General features: G+C 41.5%; 1 protein-coding gene across 3 annotated transcripts in view; it reads right to left on the reverse strand.

Annotated features, from left to right (window-relative positions):
• The window catches only part of PDE4D (phosphodiesterase 4D), a 666530-nt gene that overhangs the window by 505244 nt on the left and 135350 nt on the right, over positions 1-25936 (reverse strand). The window contains exon 1 of one of the 3 annotated variants that reach the window (XM_044446041.1): positions 21331-21461. The exons of the other annotated variants lie outside the window; for them this stretch is intronic. Coding sequence (XP_044301976.1) covers positions 21331-21425 — 95 coding nt within the window. The 5' untranslated portion in view covers positions 21426-21461. Of the gene's footprint in view, positions 1-21330; positions 21462-25936 lie in introns of those variants that run through there. 3 annotated transcript variants of the gene reach the window in all.

Below are 25936 nucleotides of genomic sequence, written 5' to 3' on the forward strand. Positions count from 1 at the left end.
TCTCCCAGATCCCTGAAAATATCCCACTCCATTAATGAGCAGGTGATAGAATGAAAGATGCCTGAAAATCCACAAAAGAAAGGGAAAAAAGATAGAATGGAGTCAACAAAATCTGTACATCTCCAATTCACAGTTATGGGAAGGTGTCACTAGGGATTAGTAAGAAATTCATTTGGTTCACAAGATAATAAAAACTTACCAAATTCACACTTCTCAAACATAAACACTAAATGAAATGCAGTTTACTCCTGAGATTCACACATTTCTGAAGCTTATGATGCAATTCATGCACACACATATACATAAAAGTATTCCAAATGTGTACATTTCAAAAAAATGTGACCAAACATATGCATATTTGCAGGGATATGTACAAAAGCCATATTAATCAATGGGTAAAAAATATATTTGAAAAAGTGGGCAGAAAATGTGTACAAAACGTGTACCAAAAATGCAGACTTTTAAACAAGTGCACAAAACCACTTACAAATATTTATTTATTTATTTTATATGCCACACTCTTACTCAAAAGGATCTCTGGGTGGCTTACAAAGGTACTGACTAAAAAAAAAAAGCAAGACAATACAAGAATGAAGGTGGAATGAGGTGGAATGAACTCAGCACTGGAAAAATGAGAAACTAAGCAACATTGACCTTGACAGCTTTGCCAGTCCCTTGATTCCATTATCTCCCTTTCCCCACATATTCCACAATGTTATGAAATGTTATTTCGAGGATAGGCTAGACATGCACATAGTAAGCATGTCGTGAGCAGAGCTGGCTAGAACCGGGGGTCAGACTGGATGGCCCGGAAGACCCCTTTTGACTCACTCTATTTCCATGTTTCTATGTCATACTGGTCCTATAATTCAGGGGTGCCCAACACAGTACCCAGGGGCACCATTGCATCCACAGGAGCCACCAATGACACACCCAAAGCTTTCCTTTCCCTGTTATATTAATAATAATAAATTTAAGACAAATCTTAGATGTTTGTCTTAATAAATTTAAGACAAATCTCAGATAATAAGGCAGTTTCCTTCTCATTCTAGCTTCTGGACTTGCTGTTTCCTTGCTTTACTGTTTTGTCTTACTATCTTTCCTTCTCTCCCAGCCTCTAGTTTTGTTATTCCTTGTTGCTCTACCAGCTTTGATCTTTCCCTATTTCCCCCTCTGAACTTTAAGCCGCACACTCTCTTCTCTGAAACTCTTCAGTTTGACTAGTCAGGTCGCCATGGCAGCCATTATTTATTTATTTAGACAGCTTATATGCCCCCCCCCCTCGCATAAGCCTCACATAAGCATTATGTGACTAGACACATCTTCTATGGGACCCATTTTGTGGTGGTGCTTCCAGCCGTGTCTTAAATTCCCAAATGTGAACACAGGTCCACAAAGGCTAGAGACCCCTGCATGGATACTTCAGGAACCCTGGTTCTCCCACTGTGTTCAGAAATCTTCTTCTATTCAACATGTACTCTCAAATTAGTCAGCGCTAAGTAACCAATCTCACTTCCTAGACATTTCTTTTAAAACAACACCAGAGCATTATTTGCAGTCCTAACAAAAAAATGCTGGCTTGCTGCATGACAATTAAGGCAGAGACAAAGCAATCGTGTCCAACAGAATTTGAAACTGGATGGTCCTATCTTGAATAAGAAATCTTTTGAACAACAAACCCTTTTTCTAATTAAGTGGAAGAAAAGGCCGTCTTCCTGTCCTGGCCTGTCTCACAATTGCTTAAGTAATGAAAAGGGTAATCTCTTGCTGGATGTTGAAATGTGGGCTCTGTCTGGATTGTTTCATATACATCCACCAGAAATTTGCACTGCTGTTCTCCTTTGGTAGAGAGAAAAGATCACAAAGTTAGCAAAAGAAGCTCTCCCTAATTATTTCAAAATCAGAATACCATGAAGGGAGAACATTAACTGTACAGTTTGAGACAGATCTACTAAGAAAGGCCTGCTCTGTCCATTGTCATTTACTTGCAGGCAAGTGTATGTATGAGGGGTGGCCTCTTGCTGCCTCCATCATCCTCCACTATCCCCGCCCACCCCCAATTAAAAAATGTGGTACCCATAGCAATAGGGAGTGCCAAAAATTTCTGCAGACAATCTGGATTTGACCTTTTCTGTGCCCCATAATGATGAGGATATAATTCCCCATACTCACACATTTTTGTAAATGCATTTTTCAAGTCACTCAGCAGATTGTAGCTGACGGGGTGAAGACATCCAGCAGATTAAAATGGACTCTAGACATCCTGAAGCTGCCCTGAAGTTCAGGGTTGCTGCCACAATCCAATAACCTGCAAACCAACCTAGAGTTTGTTTTCCATGTCTCCATGCCGTGCATAAGGCAGCCTTTCAAACCACTCCAATGGTTACGCTAGCAGGAATAAAAGGAGCTGTGGTCCAGCACACGTGCAGGTCATCAGGCTGGAAAATATGAGGGGGAAGCACTGTTGTAGAAGTTCATTGCAAGGAAAGCAAGATGCTCAGAAGCACAGTGGTGCTTTTCTGTGAGGCCTCCAGACAGTAGAACCTCCCACTGAATTGTTATGACTAGAATTTTGCACAAAGTATGAAATTAAGGGGCCCTGCCCTTAATGCATGCAATTCTTTGAACCTGGAGACTTCAGTGGCCAGAACAAGGTACATTGGCAGCCACACACCCCTATTTTTATCTAGTTATCTGTTTTCTGCCATCTAGCTAAAGCAGCAGGGACACTGGGAGGAGCAACACCAGTCCTTGGCCCCAACCTCTTCTCCTCTACACCCACCCTCCTTTTTCTCTCTCCACTGCACCACTGAGAAGGCATGGTATGGTTCTTTCAATGCTGGCAGTGGGTGGGGGGAACGAAGGCAAGGTGCTTGGTTTTTGGAATCCTAGCTGCAGGAGCACAAGACCTTGGAGAGGGAATTCTAAATAATCTTATGTCTCCCCATCCCTGACTTCAGAAAACCCTAAGTCATTTCCATTTCATTCTATTAATCTAATCTGTGCATGGGGGGGGGGGCTAAATCACTTTAGCAACAATGATAAATCTCCTTTCTATTTATTCTGTCCTGATCACTACCATATGTTTTATATGGAATATGATTAGCAATGTTAACTGAGCAGCAAACTATGTATCATCTTTGTTCTATAGGCATGGTTGAGTGTACAGAGAACATAAGAAAATAAGAAGATCCCTATTGGATCAGGTCAATGGTCCGTCTAGTCCAGTATTTTTTTCACACAGTGGCCAACCAGCTGCCCACAGGATTCCACAAGCAGGACCTGAGTGCAACAGCCCCTCCTGCACAAGTTCCCCAGCAACTGGTGCACACAGACATGCTGCCTCTGCTACTGGAAGTAGCCTCTCACCATCCAGTTTTGTCCAAAGCTGGGTTACCAGTTCCCAGCATGGCCTTATCTGGAATGGGACCTTAACTGCGAAGCAATCAGGAAAGCTGAAAAGCATCCCTCCTTCCCTTGGTCACAGTCTAAAGAACCCACACCTGTATTGTCTAAGGGAGGACCAATACATCTGAACAGGAACTTTTTGGCAATTCGTATTACAGGGGCTCAGGGGTGGTTGAACTGGACTGGAACCACGGCATGAGGCAGCTTAAAGCCCTCCATTCTAGTTCATGGTCTTGGTACAGTTCTGATCTTAGCAGCAGTAAGGTCAGAACTATGCAACAGAAGTTATTGTGTGGATTGGCCTTAGGAAGATTGCAGGAAAATAGTAGCGCAACATTTAACAGAGCTTCTGCAACATTTTTGAGAAACCCATTGCGAATACTTTTGCCAGTGCCGTTTCTCTAAAATTCCAGAAAATAAACAGTTAGGAAAGAGCAGGTAGGCATTCACATTTGACTTACATTCTGCTTTTTTGTACATTTCTTCACTAATGTACCCATTTTATAGGTACTTTCCCACAATATATGCACATTTATGCAGACACTTTCCTATGCAGCTTTGTGCACATTTTGGTTTCGAGAACTGCACTGCAAAACCCAAAGAAGTGATTCAGAATGTGAAGAGCAGCTGCCAATGTACTAAGTCTGTATCCGTACCAGGATGAAACAATCCCCTCCCCCATCTCCACTTAAGAGCAGATGAAAGCTGCATCACTCCATCTACTGCTGAAGCAGCTGAGAAAGTATCAGGAACCACCACTGGGAGGATTCCTCTCTATGCATCACCTTGCTGGGTATAATTGCCTCTGTGAAACAGATAATTAATTTCCAGTAAGCCTAGAGCGAATGCAATAATCAAGCCATGCTACACACATTGGTGTAAGATCAGTGAATTTGGTGAGACTTTTTTCTGAGTGGACACGCATAGAATTGCAGTCTCTGCTCTTGAAGAACCTGATCAATAAGCAATAAATCACCATATAACCTTTCCCCTGAAGCACTCAAAAATAACATTCAGTTAAAGGGTTTCATTTCCATCGAACAGCAGCAGCAACTAGTTCCACGTGAGCATCCCCTTTTAAAGTATCTCTTTTCAAGAATCAAATCATTTATTTTATGCCTGTAGCAGTAGGTTACTATATATACATGTAAAGGTTGATGCTGAAAGAGGGGGAAAGAGCCTTGGGCTAATATAGCTTTTACTTCTTATTTCTGAGCAGCGTTGGGGTTTAATTTACCAGGAGAGTTCTGGAGATGGATGCTTGGTGATGAATCATGACAGTTTTAGGATCAGTCTGAAATATAAACATCTGACTTTTACACTGTGGATTTATGTTATGTTTCTCATGCATATGTAGATCCGGTTCTTTATCTGTTCCATACATATAATGAAGTAATAAAATAATATGATGCTTTTCCCCTTTTTATCTTGTTCAAACTGTGTTGGAATCAACAGTCAGTACATTAGGAGACATACAAAGGGAAAACATAAAAGACTACTCCTTTGTAGAGACAAACACCACAGTTTCAAGTATTAGCCACAGAATCCAATTCTTGGAAGAAGGCAGAGAAGACAACCCATCCTTTCACCATATGTTGTCATAAAACAGGACTTCATCTAGCAGCAGCAGCAGTAGCAGCTAAATGAGAATGAGATTTAAATTCAATGCTCCATCTTAAACAGTGTCAGTTCTCCAAAAAAGAGTTCAGTTATATGCCTTTTCTTTGCCTAATCCTGCATAGGATTGTGCACTTACATGGGTTTCCTGCCTCCAACCCCCAAAAATGAGAAGAAAAAGAAAAACACTGGATATTTGGCATTTCTATGCTATCAGGTTTATTTATGTGCATTCGTACGCATGTGCTGGCATGTGTGTATAAAAAAAAACTTTCTAGTTTAACATGTTTTTTAAGGGCTTTTGATGTTCTTTGAAGTTTCAAATGCCAGAAAATGGCAGCTCTTAAGGGCCACAACATTAACAGACACATATTTAGGCAAAAATAACAGTTGTATGGCTATTAGTGGCAGAGTGGTGGACTTGAGTCTCAGATTTGTTTGTTCACTGAATGGATACATAGAATCTATGCAACTGAAGGAACCTTTCCACACTGCAAATAACCAAAAGGTAACCAATCCCATGCATGCAGAATGATCCAGTTGGAAAGGAACTGGATCATTGGCACAGACCATCTTCAGTCTCTCCTTTGTTGGCATGTTTCAGATCAGTCGGCTGAGACACTTTCTAAGTATAAGCCATAGAACCTATTTCTCTAACACCCACACCCACACCAATTTCTGAATATCATGATGTAATGCAATTCAGCCAACTTACACTTGCCCATGTAAAGCTGCAACTGTGGCTGTATAATGCAGGTTGAGCAGAAGATAATGGCTCAGTTCAAAGCATTAGCATTCCAACAGTTTCTTGCTCCCTGTCAGATAAAGGAATGAACAATGCCATAGGATTTCCTGCAGAAAGCAAAGTCTTTTCTGACACAGTTCCATCACAGACTTCATACTATACACATGAATTAATAAGTGATATTAAGTCATGGTTTGTTCCCAGGTTGTAAACCATGGTTTGCTATCTCAGCTTGGTTCAACAGCCCATGCTTCAGCAACAATGTCCCTGAAATGACAACCTACGTTCAACCCATGCTCAACCCTTGAATGTCTGCACCCAGTCATTGCCCCTACTTGCAAAAACCTTGAGTTAAGAATCACAGAGCTGGAAGAGTTCCTGACCAACCTCATCTCCTAACAGCATGTTTCTTGTCACATCTATCTGAATTTTACAATGTACCAGTATGAGATAGAAATCTCATTAAAGCAATGAGATCTAGATTTATGGATTTCACTTTTGATTCACTTAGCACATTTACATCAAAGACATCATTGAGCAGAAATGATGAATGATGCTGAAGCCTTGGGCAGGAACATAAGCAGCAAAGATCAGTTTATCAATTGGTTCCCTTTTGACTGCATAACTGAGGAAAGTTATTATTCAAACAGGAACAATGGGCAAGAAGATTTTCTGCACAAATAGTAATTTGGACAAATAGATTTTTACATATACAGCCAAATGACACTATGGTTTGGAACTGACAACCCAGGCTATGTTTTGAGTTGATCCATTGAAATCCTTGGGACTCATTCATCACAACTAACTTAGGTCCCATTAATTTCAGTGTTCTCTAAGTATGATCCAACCTAATATAGCAAGCACAATCTAGGGAAAGTTATGGTTGTTCTCCTCCCACTCACATCAATAGAGAATTCACATTTTAGCCAAAACTCTCCCTTTTGAGATGAGTCATGCATCATGTTTTAAAAACTTCTTCCACTGAATTCTTACTAGGGTGTTTGTACATGATGAGATATTACCACCAGAAAACAACCAACTCAAGAGCCCATGTTCAAAAAAAACCCAGCCTCCTGCTGCATTCTTCCTGCACCCTCTGCAATGTGCAGTATTCCACACTGAGGCATCCCCTGCTGCATAACCGTTTCTTTCACTGGCATCCCTTATGCAAAAGGAGAGCTGCATTTATGGGAAGGGGATGTTCATCTAATGCACAGGAAAGGCTGGATCGGTCCCAAAGTGTTTTCTCCAACATGAAACTAGCTAATTTTCCCTATGAAAGCTATTCTGCACAATATGGTTGCTTGTCTCAAAAAACGATTGAAAATGTGTCAACATGGCTGAAAATGTACATGTGAAAATCATTCTCCCTGATCCAGTAACTGATTTGCCCACTCATTATGCACAAACCCACAATGCGCACTGAAAAGGCACTGAAAAGAAGCACAGATCCGAAGTTCTAGTTTCTGCATGAAGAAATTATTGACCCCAGATGCTGCAGTGTATGAGTAAACCAACCAACATGAGATGATCTACATTCATTTATGCATCTGACATTGTGATTCTCAGCATCTGTGCACACAATGCCTATGAATACACATGCCCAGCTCCTTGACACAGAAACAAATGCACATGTGCAGATGCAGACTGCACAGTATTAGCTGTGTGAAACATCTTGTTGTGCCTGACTAACTCCAGAGGAAGGTAATAGAGGAATGCCCATTCATGTGTGTATAAAAACAAACAGCCCCCTCTGTGCACAGTCTATTTCCGCAATCTTGCCAGCAGCGATTTTGGCCTCACTCGTTCATGTACTTCCATGCAGATTCCAGAGTGTGAGGATCCAACTGAACTATAATTTCTCAGGGAGCCACATCATTTGGTGTTTTCCAAGATACTTTCTGAAGTTGTCTGAGCATGTTTGAGGGATACTTTGGAGCCTGGATATGGATGCAATGAATGATGAATCAAGATTCTTGTGAATGAAGAGCCAAAAAGGCAACAGCTTTCTTCTCTGGAAGGATTATTCTTCATTTGTAGCCTAGGGAAATATTTTTCTTAAGGTCAGGCTAAAACAATAAAACATTTTGAATTAATTCATTATCTCATGGTTAGACGAGCAATTAGTTAGGTCTAACTGGACTTGGAAAACCAGAATATTTCCCCCACCAACATCAGAAAAGGCCTTGGTTTGTTTGAGTGCAATGATGAGTCAAACTGGACCATGCCAGGCCCTCCATGATCTCCCAGCCATGTCAGCTCAAGACAGCCAAGATGGAAGGCAAGAACAGTTTACAACACAGCTCAACCTGACAGATTCTTTATTTGCTGTCCATTTCTTGACTTCAGCCAGGCAAGGACCAGATTACCTCCATCCAAACTCAAAAAATGCCCCATTTCAGGCTTTCTGTCAGCAGGAAACCTGAAAGCAGGTCAGGAGCTTTCCATCCCCTCAGGCTCAGCAGGGTTCTCTGCCATGACAAAGCCTTTTCCTCATGACCAGAGAGGCACCAACCCTTCTCAGCCAACCCTTCTCAGTGTTGGGAATGAAAAGCACACACACAGACTGATACACAAACCTCTTGATTGACTAAAATGTTTCCCAGTTAATCCTGGATGAAAAAATGGGAGACAATGTTGTTTCTAATAGAAATATTTATAAAAGCTGCATGCCAGGCACCATCTTAAAAGAGGTTTTTATTCATTTATCTCAAATAAGAGTCTTTGCTGCTTGTAAGATCATATGTTTATGTTTCACCTAAGAACAAACAAATGAACACTTCAGAACTGTACTTACTCATGCTCATATTTCTTATTTTTTCTAATTAATCAATTAATCAACTAAAATGATTAATCAACTACATTTGTTTTAATTGGGCGAGAACTCCAGTTTTTAGATTACACTGCTTCTTGGACCATAGAAAGAGCTCAAGTTCCTTATTTCAGTTTTAAAACTGATTATATTTTTATTTAATGAACAATTAATAAGTAAATGTAACCCCTGCATTTTCAGGGGCAACCTTCTCAGGTGGCCTATAATAATTGAAAATCAGAAGGAATAATAATTTAAAGACAATTAAAGCAATCCAAACCCCAGAAAAACACAGCAGCAGCAGCAGCTAACAACAAACATGCATAACTCATCCATAACATGTAGAATGAAATAGAAGCATTTTAATGTTTTCTTAAAGGACAATAACTGAGAAAAAAATATTTTTTTATTTAGCATACATGGACTAGTGATATATATAAGCATTTGAACAAGGTTAAAAACACATTTAAAATATAAATGTTAACAAGACCTCTATTCAGCCATCAATATCTAGGCCATCTAACCACTGAAGCACGGCATTGTTTATGTGAAAAAAGTCACTGGGATGGTGTATGCACTCAGTTTACTGAGAAAGAAAAGAATGTCAACAATATGGAGCCACCACTGAAAAGGCCCCATATCTTGTGCCCACCAGTCTTTATGGCAAGCCAGAAAGAAGAGTTCCAGACTTGATCACAGGTTCATATGGGTGCAGGCAGTACTTTTGGTCTCAAATCATTTAAAAGTCAAGTTTGGTAACACAAGCAGAATAGAGTGTGGCTGCCAGAATACCTGGATATGAAATCCATCTATCTTCTGTTATAGTGTAGGTGAGTTCCCTACACCTGTCTCTAACCTGTGCTGGTTACCAGAAACATAGAAACAGAGCGAGTCAGAAGGTCCCAAGCTATCTAGTCTAGCTATCCCCCGGCTCCAGCTGGCTCTGCTCATGACATGCCTACCATGCGCATGTCCAGCCTATCCTCACCGATAGGGCTTCAACCACCTCCCATGGAAGCCCATTCCACACTCTAGGGGTCCTAACTGTCAGCAAGTACTTCCTGGCATCTAACTTAAACCTTGAATTGTTAATGATTGTAACATTTTGGCTAATCCATTTCGAACCACTATAAGCCTCCTGCAGTACTTCTGACTAGTAGCCACACTAAGAATCCATGCATAAAAGGCAGTAACAAATGTTGGTTCGGATCTTTAGTCTAATTTTCTTTTGCTTTTCTAGTCTTTCCTTTTTTGCTATTATATTTATTATTTTCTTGACATTATTAGAATACAGAAGGAAGAGAAGTGTGTGTGTATGTGTATATAAAAGTAAAATAAAATAAATAGATGGCAAAAGAAGAAGGGGACGGCAGAGGATGAGGTGGCTAGATGGAGTCACTGAAGCAGTTGGTGTGAGCTTAAGTGGACTCTGGGGGATGGTGGAGGACAGGGAAGCCTGGAGGAATGTTGGCCATGGGGTCACGATGGGTCAGACACGACTTTGCGACTAACAACAACAATAATAAAGTTGCTAAGGAATTTTGAACAAGTATAACCAATACATACAAGCCCACACATTTCAAAGAAACCAAAAATATCTATCTTTCTATCATTCAGTACTCTCTGGAAGTTCAGAAAAAAGGGAGTTATTATTCTGTTTATTGACAAATTTTCCAGTTGCTTCAAATCAATTATAAATCATCAATTACTTTTTAAAGAGCTTCCTTTTACAGCCTATTAATTGTACTGGGCATAACAGAAACACCATTTGTCATTAAATTCTTCAATTGATCTTCTATTTACATAATTAGTTAATTTTGCCATCACTGCGTATTCTGCCAACTTATTTTACCAATGTTCTGACATATTCTTTGAAAAAGTCCCTGGCATTATATTCAAAACCATGTTCTAAGGCTCATAGTAAACTTAGTTTTAAAGGATTTTTTTGTATTTCCGCATGTATCAATTTCCCAAATCTTTTAATTCTTTCAGAAGTCCACCACATATGGTAGAAAGTCCAATCCACCCTGTTACATTTCCAACATTTTCCATTATAATTCTTATCTGTTTTTTCTATATCTTTTGGAATAAATATACCACTGACAAAACATCTTATACCAATTTTCTCTTAATGCTTTGCTAGCTGTGAATTCAATGCTTTTCTTCCATAAAGCTTCCCATTGACAAGGTGATATTTCTTCTCTGAGATTTTGCTTCAAATTGTCATACATTTCTTGTCTTGTTATTTTCAGTGTCATGCTGTAGTAACTGTTCATAATGTCTTCCTAATAAATGATCATTTTGTTGTGTTATCAACATTTCGAAATCTGTTTAATATCTTATAGTACTTTTCCCTGATTCTATTTCCCCTTTCAATCTTGAAACCAGTTGGTGATAACCCATGATATATTTTTCCCTTCATCTTTTAGTTGTTGATTTGATTTGATTTGATTTGTCCTTTTTGGTTAATCATATCTCCATAAATTATAAAAATCATTATTTTTCTTTTCCGTATGCTTCAAGCAGGGACATCAGAAGAGAAATTGGAAGACTATTTCTTTTTTCTCGTGGAATATCCAGTTTTTACTAGGCCATCTCTTAATACAGGATTATTATTTGATATCAAGGCCTTTTTAACATAAGAAGTTGTATATTCCATCTTCAAGATCTGCTATTTCTAACTTCATTCGCCTATCATTAGCATTTGTAATCCAATCTGCAATCCAAACCAGGCCAGCTGTGTAGTTGTATAGCTTTAAATTAGGTACTGGGAGGCCTTCTCTCTCCTTTTCATCCTGAAGGATTTTAACTCTAATCCTCAGCTTTTTGCCATTCCAAATAAAGGCATTTAATTGTCTTTGCTACTCTTGGAGATTTTTTCCCAGTATAGCAAATGGTATCATCTGGAATATAAAGCTCAATTTAGGTAGTACATTCATTTTCATAATGGAAATTCTTCCCAACCATGATAGAGCCAATGTGGTGTAGTGGTTAAGAGCGTGAGACTGGGACTCAGGCGATCCGGGTTCTAGTCCCCTCTCGGCCATGGAGCCAACTGGGTGACTTTGGGCCAGTCACAGACTCTCAGCCCAACCTACCTCACAGGGTTGTTGTTGGGGGATAAGATGGAGGAGGAGAATGATGTAAGCTGCCTTGAGCCCTTTGTAGGAAAAAGGCAGGATATAAATTTATTTATTTATTTATTTATTAAAACATTTCTATGCCGCCCCTTGCCGAAGCCTCGGGGCGGCTCACAGCACAAGATAAAATACAATAAAATACAAAAGTAACAATATAAAATTAACAATATAAAATAAATAACAATATAAAAGAAGTTGCCCTGGCCAGATAAATAAGCAAATATTGTTAACAATTAAAATGACGTTTAAATAAAAATAAATCAAAAATACAATACATACTTTTAGTTTAGTCCATTTTTGTAGATCTTTTTGTGTATTCATCCATCATCATTTTTTATTAATTATCTTGAAATAATGTACCATTATGTCCTGTTATAGCTATCCCTTAAATATCTGACCAGATTTGAGGTTATTTTGCAACCTGAAATCTTTGCATACTTTCCTCTTCCTGTTTCTACAAATTTTAGTGTAATTTTTGTTTTTTTTATTAAACTTATAGCTTGAATGAAGTCCAAATCTTTCAGTTTGCTCTATTATATACTGTATATAGACTGATGTGGATTTAGAATGGTCAAGAATTTGTCATCAGAATAAAATTTCATTCTATATTCTTCTCCACCTGCTTTTAATTTAGTTCAGTTTTATAGTACTGCTCCATTGAAAGATAAATGCAATCCACATGGTCACCTAAGCTGCAATCCATCTATATTTACTTGGAGCTAAATCCCACTGGATGTGGTGGGGTTCTTCTCTGAATAATCATGCATAGGATTGTAGCTTATGGGTCCACCTAACCCACAAACCAAATCAAGAAGATTTTCTGTTGGTATAATAGATCATTGCATTCAGTGCTGCCAACAGGGAATATGCATGAGCAAACAAATTTGGGCTGATCTGATCTGTGGATGCCACTTTTATTCCCTGGACCTTCTAGCAACAGGTGAAATGTAAAGTTCTTTCATCAGCATTTCCATCTGCATTTCATTTCATAACTTGCTTGAGCCCAAGAAAATTATTCATAACCGTGGTGGTTCTTGCAAAATAGCAAGAGACCTTGATAGTTTTTCTCAAGATGCAAGAATTTGGACATTTTACAGAAAGGGTGGAAAGGTAATAAAGGCAGACAAGCCATTCTGCAGTGACTGGCAGTAGGAAAAAAATCCTATTTAACAATGCACTGTTTATACATTATGTCTCTTTGGAACAGTATTGCTCCCCATAACTGCCTGCCTTTGCTTCTGCTTCCTATCCCTGAGTATAGCAGCCTTATATCAGACATGAGTAGAGGGAATTGTTTTAGAAAATGAGCATTGATATTGGTGCAACAAAGATGGTGAATAAAGAATCACTAAATTCCCTGAAGGCACTGCTGCTAATCTGGTAGGCTGGAGCCCTGGCTCTGTCAAACTGAGGGTTCCCTTTCATTAATAAATATACACATACTCTCACCCAGTTATTTTTCTTTGGTGCATCAGAATATTTGAGTTCCATGAGGGCCACGACAGCCTGAAACCCAAGTATTCTTGTTCACGTTACCTATAAATTAAAAACAACACACCATAGGCTCAAGTTATTTTTGACCTTGTGATAGATTCCCAGGCCTGGGATGCAAAATATGTTCAGAAGTTAAATTGCATCATATTTTTTGTTTAAAGCAGCCTTCCCCAACCTTGTGCCTTCCAGACATGTTTGGACTGCAACACCCAGAATTTCCACTCACTGGCCCCGCTGAATGGTAATTCTGGGACTTTCCGTCCATATGCCCCTGAAGGCCACCAGGTTGGGGAAGGCTGGTTTAAAGCGAGAGAAATCAGGCAAAATCCACAGGGTGCAGCAATGTTTCCTTTAAAGTATGTGTGTGACAGGAACAAAAGAACAGCGTTGGTTTTCATTTCACCTAATTACGGATTCATTTCATTTCACCATCTACTTCATGTTTATCCTGCCATTCCTCCAAAGAACCCAGTGCAGAGTACATGGTTCTTCCATGCAGCAATCTGTTGTAGGCTGTTCTGAGAATCAGTGACTGTTCCAACATTACCCAGAGTGCCTTGCAAATGAGCTGAGATGTGAATCCAGTTCTCCCTGGTCTACATCTTGTCACACCTCACTGGCTTCCATGCTCATGGCGCAATTTCACTGATAGAAAGAGTATGACCTACTGCAAAGGGATACTTTACACTATGGACGCAGAGATCTCAAGAGGGAATTTTGTTCACCGTATGCTTTTGTTGGTAGAAGCATTTGTGTGATTTCTCACAATTCCCCCTTCACTTATCAGCACCCCAATCCTTCAGTTTGCTCTGGGAAGGTCAGGGTATCCAAAGGGATAGACTGAAAAGTAACATGGAAGGCAGAAGATAGGAATCAGAGAATTGTCTCTCTCCACTCTTCCATAAGCAGGAGCCACTGCAAATGGAAGGATTACTCTATGACCAAGTCTGTCTTCAGACAGGTAACTAAAGAAGTCATTGCTGAAGGGCACAATCCTACACATGATTAGACTGGAAGAACAGCCTATAACTTCCAGCACCCCCCTGTAATGTTAGGAGCTAAAGGACTTCTTTTTTTGTCTAAATGTGCATAGGATTACATCCTAATTTATATAGGAATGTCTCTCTTATGTTTTGTGAAGGCTAGCTTTTTTGTGAGAGGTCAACCCATAATGCAATGGGTTTTAGAAGGCTTATGGGAAAGCATCATTTGGTTAAATTGGAGTGGGGAGAGAGAATCAGAAAAAAGGGGTTTTGGATCTAATTCAGCCACTCCTTCCCTTACCCCATATAATTTGAGAACTGAAAGTAGCCTTCACATTGGATAAACTGTGCCCCATGCCACTTCTATCCACACTAGAGCCTCTCAGATCAGGAACACTTTGCAGTATTTATGCAAACACATTTACCACTGCAAGGACATGTGCTAATGAATACAGCACATTTTCCATCAAGCTGAAAATACAATCTTGTGTTACACACAAATGCAATTGCAGGAGACAAAGGTGATGTCCCTGAGGAAATGATCCTTTCAATCTATTTCCCCCACACCTTAGATCCCTTATGCACAAGCTCCCTAGAACTCCCTTGAAGTCCCTCTCCTGTGCATTTACAAGGAACCACTAGCCAAATATGTCCCAACAGGCCCAACACAAAACTAAATCAAGTTGCTTACAATGAAGTTAATTCCTTGCAGTCCCTCTCCCGTGCTAACCTTTGCAAGAGTAAGCATCATTGAAAGCAACATGATTTAGATCTGAGTAGACCTGTATATCAGGGTGTTTCCAGCTAGTTGTTCCTTACAGCCACTGAAATACTGTGCTCCTGCCCCCAGAACAGTACTTCAAGTTTCAAATACACTGAAACGCAGTGATCTGTTCAAGTCCTTTACTCCAAGTTTCAAGTCAATTCTCAAAACTTTGCTTTCAAGTTCAAGTCACAAGTCATTGAAAGAAATTTTTGAGTCAAGTTCTTGAGACCTAACAGAAAAAAGGGAAGAAAACAGAAAACCTAACAGAAAAAAGGGAGGGGAGAGTTGTAACTCTCCTGATGTTCCCATTTGCCAGGGATGTACTGAAGTCCTTTATTTCAATCATGTTTAAACAGCTGTGCTATTATTTGAATTTATCAAGATTGCAATTGAGAAAAAAATATTTTCCTGACACGATTGGCCCCAGCTTGACACTGTTATTCTCCTTGGAAATGTGTGGGAACAGAGCAGAGGCAGCAGGAAGGAGAAGCACTGTTGTGCTTCCTGCCAAGGAGATTGAAGTGCACCAAAAAGCGCTGGAGCCTCCCCCTGTGCAGCTAGTCCCCGGATTACAGATGAGTTCCATTCCTCAGAATGTCCTTAAGTCGAATTTGTATGTAAGTTGGATCACATGAGTAAGCCAAACGTTTGTCTTCATATATGTGTATATTTTTCCTTTCTATGCATATAGAACACTTAAGAAACACTTCTATATTCACTGAAACATCTTAAACACAATACAGCATTGTAATAATAATAATACAGTAATGATAAAGGAAATACAGATACAGAAGAGAGAGAGAATCTGACTATATGGGGTATACAGTATTGTAAAAAGTGAATGAAATAGTACTTAAAACACTTTAGAACATTCTTTCAAATTAGTGTCATATAGAGTTAAGCTAGCTCACTATCATTCTTGAATAGATCATAACAAGACCATGAATATGAAGCATGTTGACCACTCTGAAATACTTTATGTTGTTTGTCCATTTTCTGAATATATTTCTGAGTTGCTCTGCTTTACAGTAAGCCATAACAATAATAAAATGCCAGAGTTTCAAACAAAACCAACCCTAAAACAAAACAGAAAATGATCAGATCTTTCTTTCTTTCTTTCTTTCTTTCTTTCTTTCTTTCTTTCTTTCTATAGAATTTGGTAATATTTGCAGGCCTGAAGGGGATCAAGCCTACAAAATTCAACTCAGGTTCTGGTTTTCTCTCTCTTGCTCTCTGCTGTAATTCAGCATCATTTCCCTATCTGTAGTATGCCAGGCTAATACCGATCTAGTTCCCCTTTAGCATTTGCCTTTGTATCCATGCCCCCCCCCCCAGCTGCTACAAGGCAATTTATGATGGGAAGAAGAAAATGGCCTGAGGCCTACTTCAAGAAAGCAACTCCAGTGGTAACCAGTGGTAACCGCCGCCCTCCAACAGCACAATCAAACTGTACTCTCCAGCACCAGGTCCATCTGCATCATCATTAGTTAATGTTGGACTGAATGTTACCTTATGTATTAGGAAGTTATGGGTGCAGGGGGGAGGATGTCAGGGTTTAAAACAACAGAAGATTAGGGAGAAGTCATACGGTCACCTTTGCTTCTGCCTTCCCAGAAACTGTTTTGCCATGGTTCTGTGGCATCCTAGATGTGCTACAAATGCCCTGAAACACTCTGGAATGGGTACATTTGAGCCAATGCTGTGGAACAAAAAGCCATGAATACCTCTAGGAAACTACACGACCACTGATGATGTGTCGCCAAATGAGTTTCATAGTTCCCTAGAGATACTTGTGAGAAATATTCATATAGGGTTTATGGCAGTCCATGAATTCAGTAGTATGTAACCCAGGGGCTACCTGTATCACAACCTCCTTCCCTTGCCCCCCACCCTTGCCCCTCCTTCCCACCACCTTCATCATGCCAAAAGTAGCTCAGTTGCAAAAACAATAGAAACCTTGCATCAAGTTGAGTCATTCACTGGTTGCTCCAAGTCCCTGATGTGACTTGAGTTGGACTTGGGAGCAAGTTGCTCGACTCGATTCCCCAACACTGCTGAAATGTATCTCATGGGGGGAAAGCTTCAGCATAAAACTGATATGAAGAAATTTGAGATGTAATGACAGAAAGAGCACAAGGACAGTGGTTTTGGATGAGGATCATGGACCACATCAGTAATCAGGCATTACAATACCAACAGAAAATTCCTAGAGTAGATCCCTCCTAAATTATACTGATATACATTTTACAAACCACACAAAGCACATTACAAATGGATGTATCACTTTAGCCACTTCAGTTTCAAGAGTAAGAAAATAACAAGCATAAAGAGATTGATCTACTCATTCAAGATAGTGTGCCAGTGGAGCAGAAGCAGAAATTGACCCTTCATCAATTTATTCCTATCTTAGGAAGTTCTTACCAATAAATAAGACTTCGCCTGTTAGCATTGCTATGTTTTTGAGTGATCTCTGACTTTTTGAATACCAATAATATGTCTGTAGTTAGAAAACTCCATTTAATTACAAAACCAAATTCAAATGTTGGATACATTCAGCACTTGAGGCTTAATAAATTCGTAGGAAGCCATACTTTTCAATTTGTTTTGGATTTCAACAGCTTTATCTTTCAGAAGTCATATATTTGTAAAATGCTTTTGTACAGAAGTAAATTTTCTGTGCATAAAATTTAGAAGAATTTTACTTTTTCTTACTGAAAACTTGATCTTGCAATCCTTTCTCTGTCACCACTTTAACCCAGTCTTTATAGTGCACCCAGGTTTTGTGCCCTCTGACAATCTAAGTATGAATATATGACCTAATATTCACACTGGAAGCTTTAGGAAGACACCTAAATTGTGTATGTGCACTTAAAATGTATGCAGGGACCCCCAAATATTCATTTAATCTAAACACATAATTAACACTTTTAATGTTTAAGTCATTAGAATTTTTCACAGTATATCCTTAACAGCACTTCTCTATGGCACTGTGATGACTTCGATGTATCCCATTCAAGCTATTCAGTAGTTTGTTCTGGAGAACTTCATTCATGTCATGATGCCCCTCTTTTTAATGACTTCCTAGACTTTCAAAAAGGCAAAGATTATCTAAAAATGTAAAGATACACCATATGCAGCATTTTGACTATTAGCAAGACCTTGCAAAATATTCCTTTTCACTCTTATGAATTCACATTCCTCTGTGTATCACTTGGTTTGGGATGAAAAGGCTATGGATTAATTTTCAAATGTCTTTAACATGTTGTGCATGAGATTTTGTATTTTGAAGTTAATAATGCCACTTCTGAAGGATGTTTTCCTGACTCATCATTGCAAAGTACTTTGTCATGTAACTTCTTTTTATACAGAAGACACATTATATGGCATTATAAAGGAAGATGCAGTTAATAATACACTGGCTCACAGTGTGAATTCCTCTGCAATCCTATTCAGAAAATGAATTGAGGATTACATCCAGGCTTAGACATGCTTAGAGTAGACCCACTGAAATCAATGGGATTTAGTCTGGGTGCAGATCTAACTAATCTAGGTGCAGATCTGAGTACTGAAACCTCAGCATGATGCAAAAGACTTATAGACAGCAAAAACATTCAGGTAATTTCTCACCTGTTTTAAGACTAGAGGTGAGAGATGCTGGGAATTCTCTTTTGTGTAGACATGATGGGATTCTACCGCATTTCCATTCCAGGAAGTAGCAGGAAACTGTAGTAGATTTTTTTTCCAATTCTGGAAAAAAATGTGTGCATTGGGACGGTAACTTGTGCTATTGGGGGAAGATCTCAAAATTTGGGCAAATGATGCTGTAATTTTTTAAAAAATATAGTGGCTATCTTGCACAATCACAAATCAGACTATCCACATTGTAGCCCCACATACTTCCTTTCTGTAAATATCCTTGTCCATTCATTCTCTCTCTGCATTGTTTCATTTAGCCCAGCAGAGCCTTATTCAGTACTTCCCCCACCCCCATACTTCATATGGGAAGTGTGGAAGTGAAGAATGAAACTGTCAAACAGAATATATAGGGGAAAGGATATACTGTGCAGAAAGAATGAAACTGACAAGGGTATTTATAAGAGGAAACACATAGATTTGCAGTACTGCATATTTGTGCAAGATTGCCAATCAAAACATCTTTTTACAAGATACCATTTGTGCAAATTTTGAGATGCCCCTCCAAACTGCTTGCATTGTTACCAATAAAACAAACAAATATAATCCATGCACTGGCTTAACACACTACAGATCTAGCAGATGCCAGTGGAGGCCAGAGGAAACTGAGAAAATAGAATGAAATCCACAGGGCCAAAATGGAAAACTATCAAGTTTTTATCCTCCAAATAGAATTCTCATATATCCCCATTTACAACTAGTGGATTCATAGCTGCACAAAACACCAGGCTTTTGGTTAAATAACCCATACAGTTTACTTTTGAAAGCACTGCAGTGTAAATTCTTTGCAAATATTCTTATATTCATAGATGAATTAAAATCCACAACTAGTAAATTCAGGTTGATAAGCTGTATCGACTTACGATTAAGTCTTGGTGAGTTCCATATGACTTATTCCCAAGTAGATAAGCAATGGACAGTATACCAAGCCTCAGCATCTATGCTTTGTAAGTCTCACACTAAGTTACTGACAACAAAGCATAAAAGCTATAGGCAAGATCAGGTCAGTACAAGAAATGATAGTGTCACGGGAGAGTGGAAAAAACCAGCAAAGAGAAATCCTTATAATTATGACAAGCAGTAACTATAAAGATTGGGATCTTTGTATTGCCAAACATTTCATCTTCAAAATGCTTGTGAACAATGAAATAGAGTTCAAAGGATTACTTATTAAATATGCTTCTCTCTTTACCAGAGGGACACAATGACACTACTATGGACAAGGTCGTGTGTTACAGAGACATGTGGCTCACAGTCAAGTATGGTATCTCTTTGCAATGTATAGACTCCTGTAGGAACACATTAACCCAGATTATAAATATAACAAGGCAGCGAGGCCAATGAAAAATGTATGGCCCTTTCTCCGCAATCCACAATTTCATCACACATGCCAGCCTTCCCCAGAAGCTTTGGTCCACAGCTCCCAGCATTCCTGACTGTTGACCGTGCTGGCTGGTGCTGACAGGAGTTAAAATCCAATATGAACAGAGGGCACCTGGATGGGGAAGACTGATGTGTGCTGGTCAAAACAACATGGTCCTATCCATGGCCACCAGCAGTTTTCAGCTGGTGCAAAAGGAAGTTCTCCTTAAAGAGTGATGTCACTCTGTAATCCATCAGCCACTACGCAGCACACAACCTATATGTCATTCCATAGGGGACAACCAAACAACCGTGCCTATGACTATAAATCAATTGATCACATCTAAATCAAAAACACTTATGCCATTCAGCCACCCAATTAACCAGTACTAACTTGATGCTGTCTCTGGGCAGCACTGAAATGTACCTCCCTCCCCCTGCCCTTCCTGTCTCTGAGGCTTTAAATCTCAGAAGAACCATCTCTGCAATAAAAGCAGGTTACCACTGAAAATAAAATCATGCAATGATGCATTCATATATGAAGTAGGATGGGGAGAGAGGACAGAAGAAGGAACATGGGAGAAGGATCCCTTAGCTGCCCACTTGCTGCTGCCAGTGATGTGGTAACTCAGACATTCAAGAGCATAAGGTACCAGTGGATATTACTCCACTGCTCCACTTTCAGACAGTCTCCCACGTGCTTGGCTTCTCTTGCTGTGTCCTTCTCCACTCACCACTACTCCCATCTTTTTTAAAGCAAGCAAACAAACACTTTCCTTGCTAGCAAGCCAAACAGAAGAGTTTGCTTGGATTCTCCTTCCTCTAACTTTAGTCTGGGCCCACCATGGGCAACAAGGGTTTCAAATCAATAGGATATGAGAAATCATGGCAAGGTCTACCTCTGCACCACTTGTCCTGGATCTTGTGCCTGTTGGCTCACTAGAATGTCCACTACTCCTCTACCCTCCATGACTTCTCCCCTCTTGTTATTATTCTGGTCCTTGATCCTTGTCTTCCAATCCACAGACACTGGAAGGGCTCCCTATGCTTTGCTTAGCCCTGTTGAATGTCTACCTCTTTCCCACCCTTTAAAAGCCTGCCCCACCACTAGCATTCTCCCTCCCCTGGGATTTTCTCCCGTCCCATCCCTTCTACTCTCTCTCAAAGCACCTTCTCCAGGGCTCCGAGCCTTCTGCCCTCACCTTTCGGAAGGGGTGGTGGAATGATGGAGGAGGAGGAGGAGGAGGAGAGGGGCTGAAATGACCCGCGGCGCGGAGCCCCGTTCCCTCGCCCGGGCCCCTCCCTCGTACCGTCTGAAGCCTTGGAAGGACGAGGGCCACGACATCCGGGATTTCTTCAAGCCGGGCCGGTGGCCGGTCTCCAAGGCGAAGGACGCGCGGTCCATGGCTCGGCAGTAGAGGTAGCGCTCCGTGTCCGAATAGCCGCGGTGCCTCACCCTGCCCCTGCCGCCGCCGCCGCCGCCCCCGACGACGCGACCCCGGGTGGATGGAGCGAGGGGAGGAGGCGGCGGCGGCGGCGGGAGAGGCGGCGGCGGCGGCGGCGGCTGGCTCTGGGGCGGCGGCGGCGGCGGCGGCTGGTGCACGAGGAAGTGCTGCTGCCGGAGCTGGTAGCGGCAGTGGTGCTCGTGGCGCCACAGATGCTTGGGCGCCGGCAGGCTCCCGCCTCCCTGGCTGCTGCCGCTCGCCACCGCTTCGGCCAGGCTGGGGCGGCTGTCCTCAGCCTCCATGACGGCGACCGAGCAGGGCAAAGGCGAAGAGGCGCTGCCGCCGCTCCCTTCCTCGTGGCCGGCGCTCAGTCCGTCCTCTCCGCTCGCTCTCCGTCCGGCCGCCGGCCCTTTCCCTGCCTCGCGGGCCGAGTGGAGCGGCGCAGCGCGGCGCGAGGCAACTGTGCGGGGCTGCTGAAAAGTTGGACAGCTCCCCGCGCCGGCAGCTGCCAGGCGGCGGGAAAAGGAACTCCTCCTCTCTCGCTCCCCTGCCCAAGACGCGCGTCTCCAGCCCGGCCGCCAGGAGGCGACGTTGCCTGGGCCTCGGCGGGGCTGCTGGAAGCGAGAGGGGCAACGCCGCCCTGCGCAGAAATACTCCCGCGCCCGCCCCCCCGCCTGCGCGCGCGCGCACGCACACGCGCGACCCCGAAGAAGCAGGAGAGCTGCCTGACTCCGAAGCGGGAAGAGCGGCGGCGGCGGCGAAGCGGTCCCTGAGCGTGTGAGCCTCGGGGCCGTGACCTTGCCGGAGTATTCCAGCTCCGTCGCCTCGAATCGCTTCTCCTCCGCCACTCGCCGCTTGCAGGGGACCGGCTTCTTTGGGGCTCGCTCGCTCTCACTCCTAGACGCCGCCCTTTCACCCCCACTCGAGACCGACAGTCGGGAAGGGACTTCAGGTTGCAAAAGTTACACGGAGTCGGCGGCGCTGCGAAATGGAGCCTGGACTCAGAAACGGAAAGGGCCGAGGGGGAGGGGGTGGAGAATAGAAACGCAAAGGCTTGGGAGTCCCTTTTTGTCTACCGATTTCTGTGTGTGTGTGGGGGGGGTGATATTTCTTTGGTTGCGGGGGAGAAACATGAACTCTTTGTACAATCGCACAGCATTCTCCAACCTAGCGCCCTCCAGCCGTGCTGGCTGGTGATGATGGGAGCATAAGTCCCACTTCCCTGTAGGGCGCCGGATTGGAGAAAGCTGCAACATTATCATCCCAGCGGGCTCTTGCCTCCGCTTGGGAAGCCTCCGCCAATGATTGACGTCTCCCTCCTTCTCCCTCCACCAAGTAAGACCCACTGCCAATGAACATCGCCAAGGTTTGCATTAGAGCCATTTCTGCCCCCGCTGCTAAGGCTGAGCTTGGCCATGATGAACCACGGTTGCAAGAGTTTGTGAACGCAGCCAGTGCAAAGATCCAGGCAGAAAGGGCGCTAGAGTTCATTTTTGTTTCCCATCGAAATTATTTGCTGTAAAAATAATAATCCAGCAAATCAAAGCAGACTTTATTTCAAGCAATAACATGGTAGATTGCTAAATAAACTCGTTTGTAAAGTTAACTAAGGGAGAGAGTTGACATTTAAAGAGGGCAGGAGCAGATTTTTCTCCCTGTTGCATTGCTGGTGACCTGCATTAAAAAGTTGGCCTTTAACCCATAATGCACATCTTTCTTCTTGTTACCCCCATAGAAATATGAAATGGCACACCTGCTTAGTCACATGAAACATGGCAGAGACTACAAGTGGGATCTGCAGTAAAACGTTGTTAGTGTATTGACACTCAAGGAGGGGGGGGGAGGGAGAGCGAGAGAAGTAGCCTAGAAAGTGCAGTTCAGTTAGTCCAGCTCTTGTTCTGGATAAATTGGTTCAAAGTATTATCGCACTCAGAATGTTTAAGCTTATAGAAGAAGAAGCCTTGATGAATGAAGCCTCGAAGGGTCAGCACAGCTTTTGTGAAGAGCAATCTTGCCTCACCAGCCTTTTAGACTTTGGAGAGTAGCAACATGCATATGGCTATACAGTATTACCATTATATAGTGGGATAGTCAAAAGCCCTTTGATAAAGTCACTTCTTAAAGGTTACCAAGTAAAATCCATAAGGGACATGTCCTCTTCTAGATAACTTGCTGATTAAATAATGGGAAGCAGAGAATATGAGTCAATGGTAAAAGCTCAAAACAGAGAAGTAATCTACAAACAGCAGTTCATACAGATCAGTACAAAATTCGGTCCTATTGAACTTACTCATAAATTATCCAGAATTGGCAGAAACAAAACCCTTTTATTACAATAGTGAACACCCCAGCAGATGGCGAAGCATACAAAGCAGTTCTCTCCAGAAGAGGTGAAAGGGCAACAAAATGGCAAATGTGGCTGTGTAATGCAGCTTTCCTAGACCTGGTGTCCTCAAAATGTTTTGGACTACATCTCCCAGGCTGCATTCCACTGGTCATTTTGCTTGCTAGGGTTGATAGGAGTTGGAAGTTCAAAGCATCTGGGTGACACCGAGTTAGAGAAAGTTGGTGTCAAGTGAAAGATTAAAGCATTCAGAGACTTTTTAGTTTGGGGGAAACCATGATTAAGGTGAGAACACAATAACAGTTTAGAGCATTGTGTGTATTTGTGGAGAAAGTAATAGAGAAAAGTTTATTTCCTTCTTTATACTAGAAAAGTCGACAATCCTCTTTCAGCCCAAGTCTGAATGTAATTTTGGAAAAGATCTCAGGGATCACTTTCTAAGGATTGGTGAGGTTGAAGGCAAAATAGAAGGGGTCAAAAATTCAAAAACTAAACAGCTTATTGCAACTGAAGGGAACAACCCTATTGTCCCCAGGACAGCATCAGACGAGCCATAGGACAGTTTGGCTATCCAGATCCAGGGAGCTGGAAAATGGAGCTCCAACCTGCCTCCTCATAGCCAGTTCAGAAGAAACCATGCCAGCTACACTCCAACCAGGCATAGGAGCATATGCCTGAGAAGGGCAGGATCAAGTGAGAAGAACTATACCAGCACAACCCACTCTCTGAACCAAAATTCATAGTGCTTGCAACAGAGTAATTAACACATTTACTTAGAGGTAAATCTCATTCACTTAGATCCAGACTTAAAATAGACCCACCAAAACCAACAGGATTGAAAATAGCCATGGCCACCATAGCTTCCATTGAATTTAATGAATCTACTCTCTAAGCCTGGGTCTAAACCAAAGCATTTCATAGGACTCACTTCTAGCTAAAGCATGGAAAGGACTGCAGCCTGAATTAGCTAGTTTGAGATATTTGGTGCATATCCAGTGGACTTAGGAACAATCTTATTTTGTAAAGAAATTATTAAATGACTCCTGGACTAAGAGCAACTCAAGCCATGTTCATTCAAACCCAACAGGGTGCTTTCTTGTGTTTGCCTTCACAGATTCCTAGTGGCATTAGAAAAGAGGAAGTAAATTGGAGGGATGAGATCACAAAGAGCAATGCAAACAAGATCAGTCAGGGGAGACAGGTGGCTCCAGGGTCAGTGTGGCAGCTTTACAGGAATTACCCATGGTGCTGAACTCTATATCCTAACTAGGCACAGCATCCTGGGTAGCTCGTTCACAGTTCAGACTACAATGCAGAGTGAATACACCAGCCCACTCAGTCACCAGTCTCTGCTAGCACCAAGAACTTCTGATTTGGTCTCAAATGTTATTACAGTCCCTCCGCTGTAATCCTGCACACCACATCTCTGGGCTACTAGAGTGGAACACAACCTCCAGAGGGTGGAAGTCACAGTGCTCTAGCAAAGTATGAAGTGGATCTTGGCCAGTATAATTTTAGTACATGTTCAGTTCCTCTATATAATGAGTCCTCTTAACTCCACTGCATATTTATCGGAACTTCAAACATGCTAGCTCAGTGACTTTTATATTGTAATCATTCAGAATTCTCACCATATCAGCTTTACAGCAGTAACTTCCCACTGCTGATAATGGAAAATGAATTCAGAAGATAATCACTGCATAAATCCATCTGAAAGCATGAATTAGTAAACAGAAGCAAGCAAAGCCTTTAAATCATTGAGACCTGATTAAAAATAAAAGATGTAGATATGTGTGGAAGTCACATAGCAAGGGAAGGCCATCTTTCCAATGTGACCTATACTACAATATAAAGTAGAATAGGGTTCTTGCCAACTTCAAACAAAGAAATAGTATAAGATTAGGCTAACAATAATTTGACATCTGTATGCTATTTTCTGAAGTTGTGTAGGGCAAAAAATAAATCCATGCCAAAGAATATTGTGGCTGAATATCATATGTAATTGCCACAACTTACACTACAATCCTGAACCAATATAGAGTAAGACACACTGAAGTCAGCAGACTTACTTCTGAATAGACATGCATTGAATTGCACTGCCATAGACCACCTCTCTGTGTACGCATA

Source organism: Varanus komodoensis, unplaced genomic scaffold (assembly GCF_004798865.1).
Source record: "Varanus komodoensis strain SLA01 unplaced genomic scaffold, ASM479886v1 scaffold5, whole genome shotgun sequence".
NCBI lineage: Eukaryota > Metazoa > Chordata > Lepidosauria > Squamata > Varanidae > Varanus > Varanus komodoensis.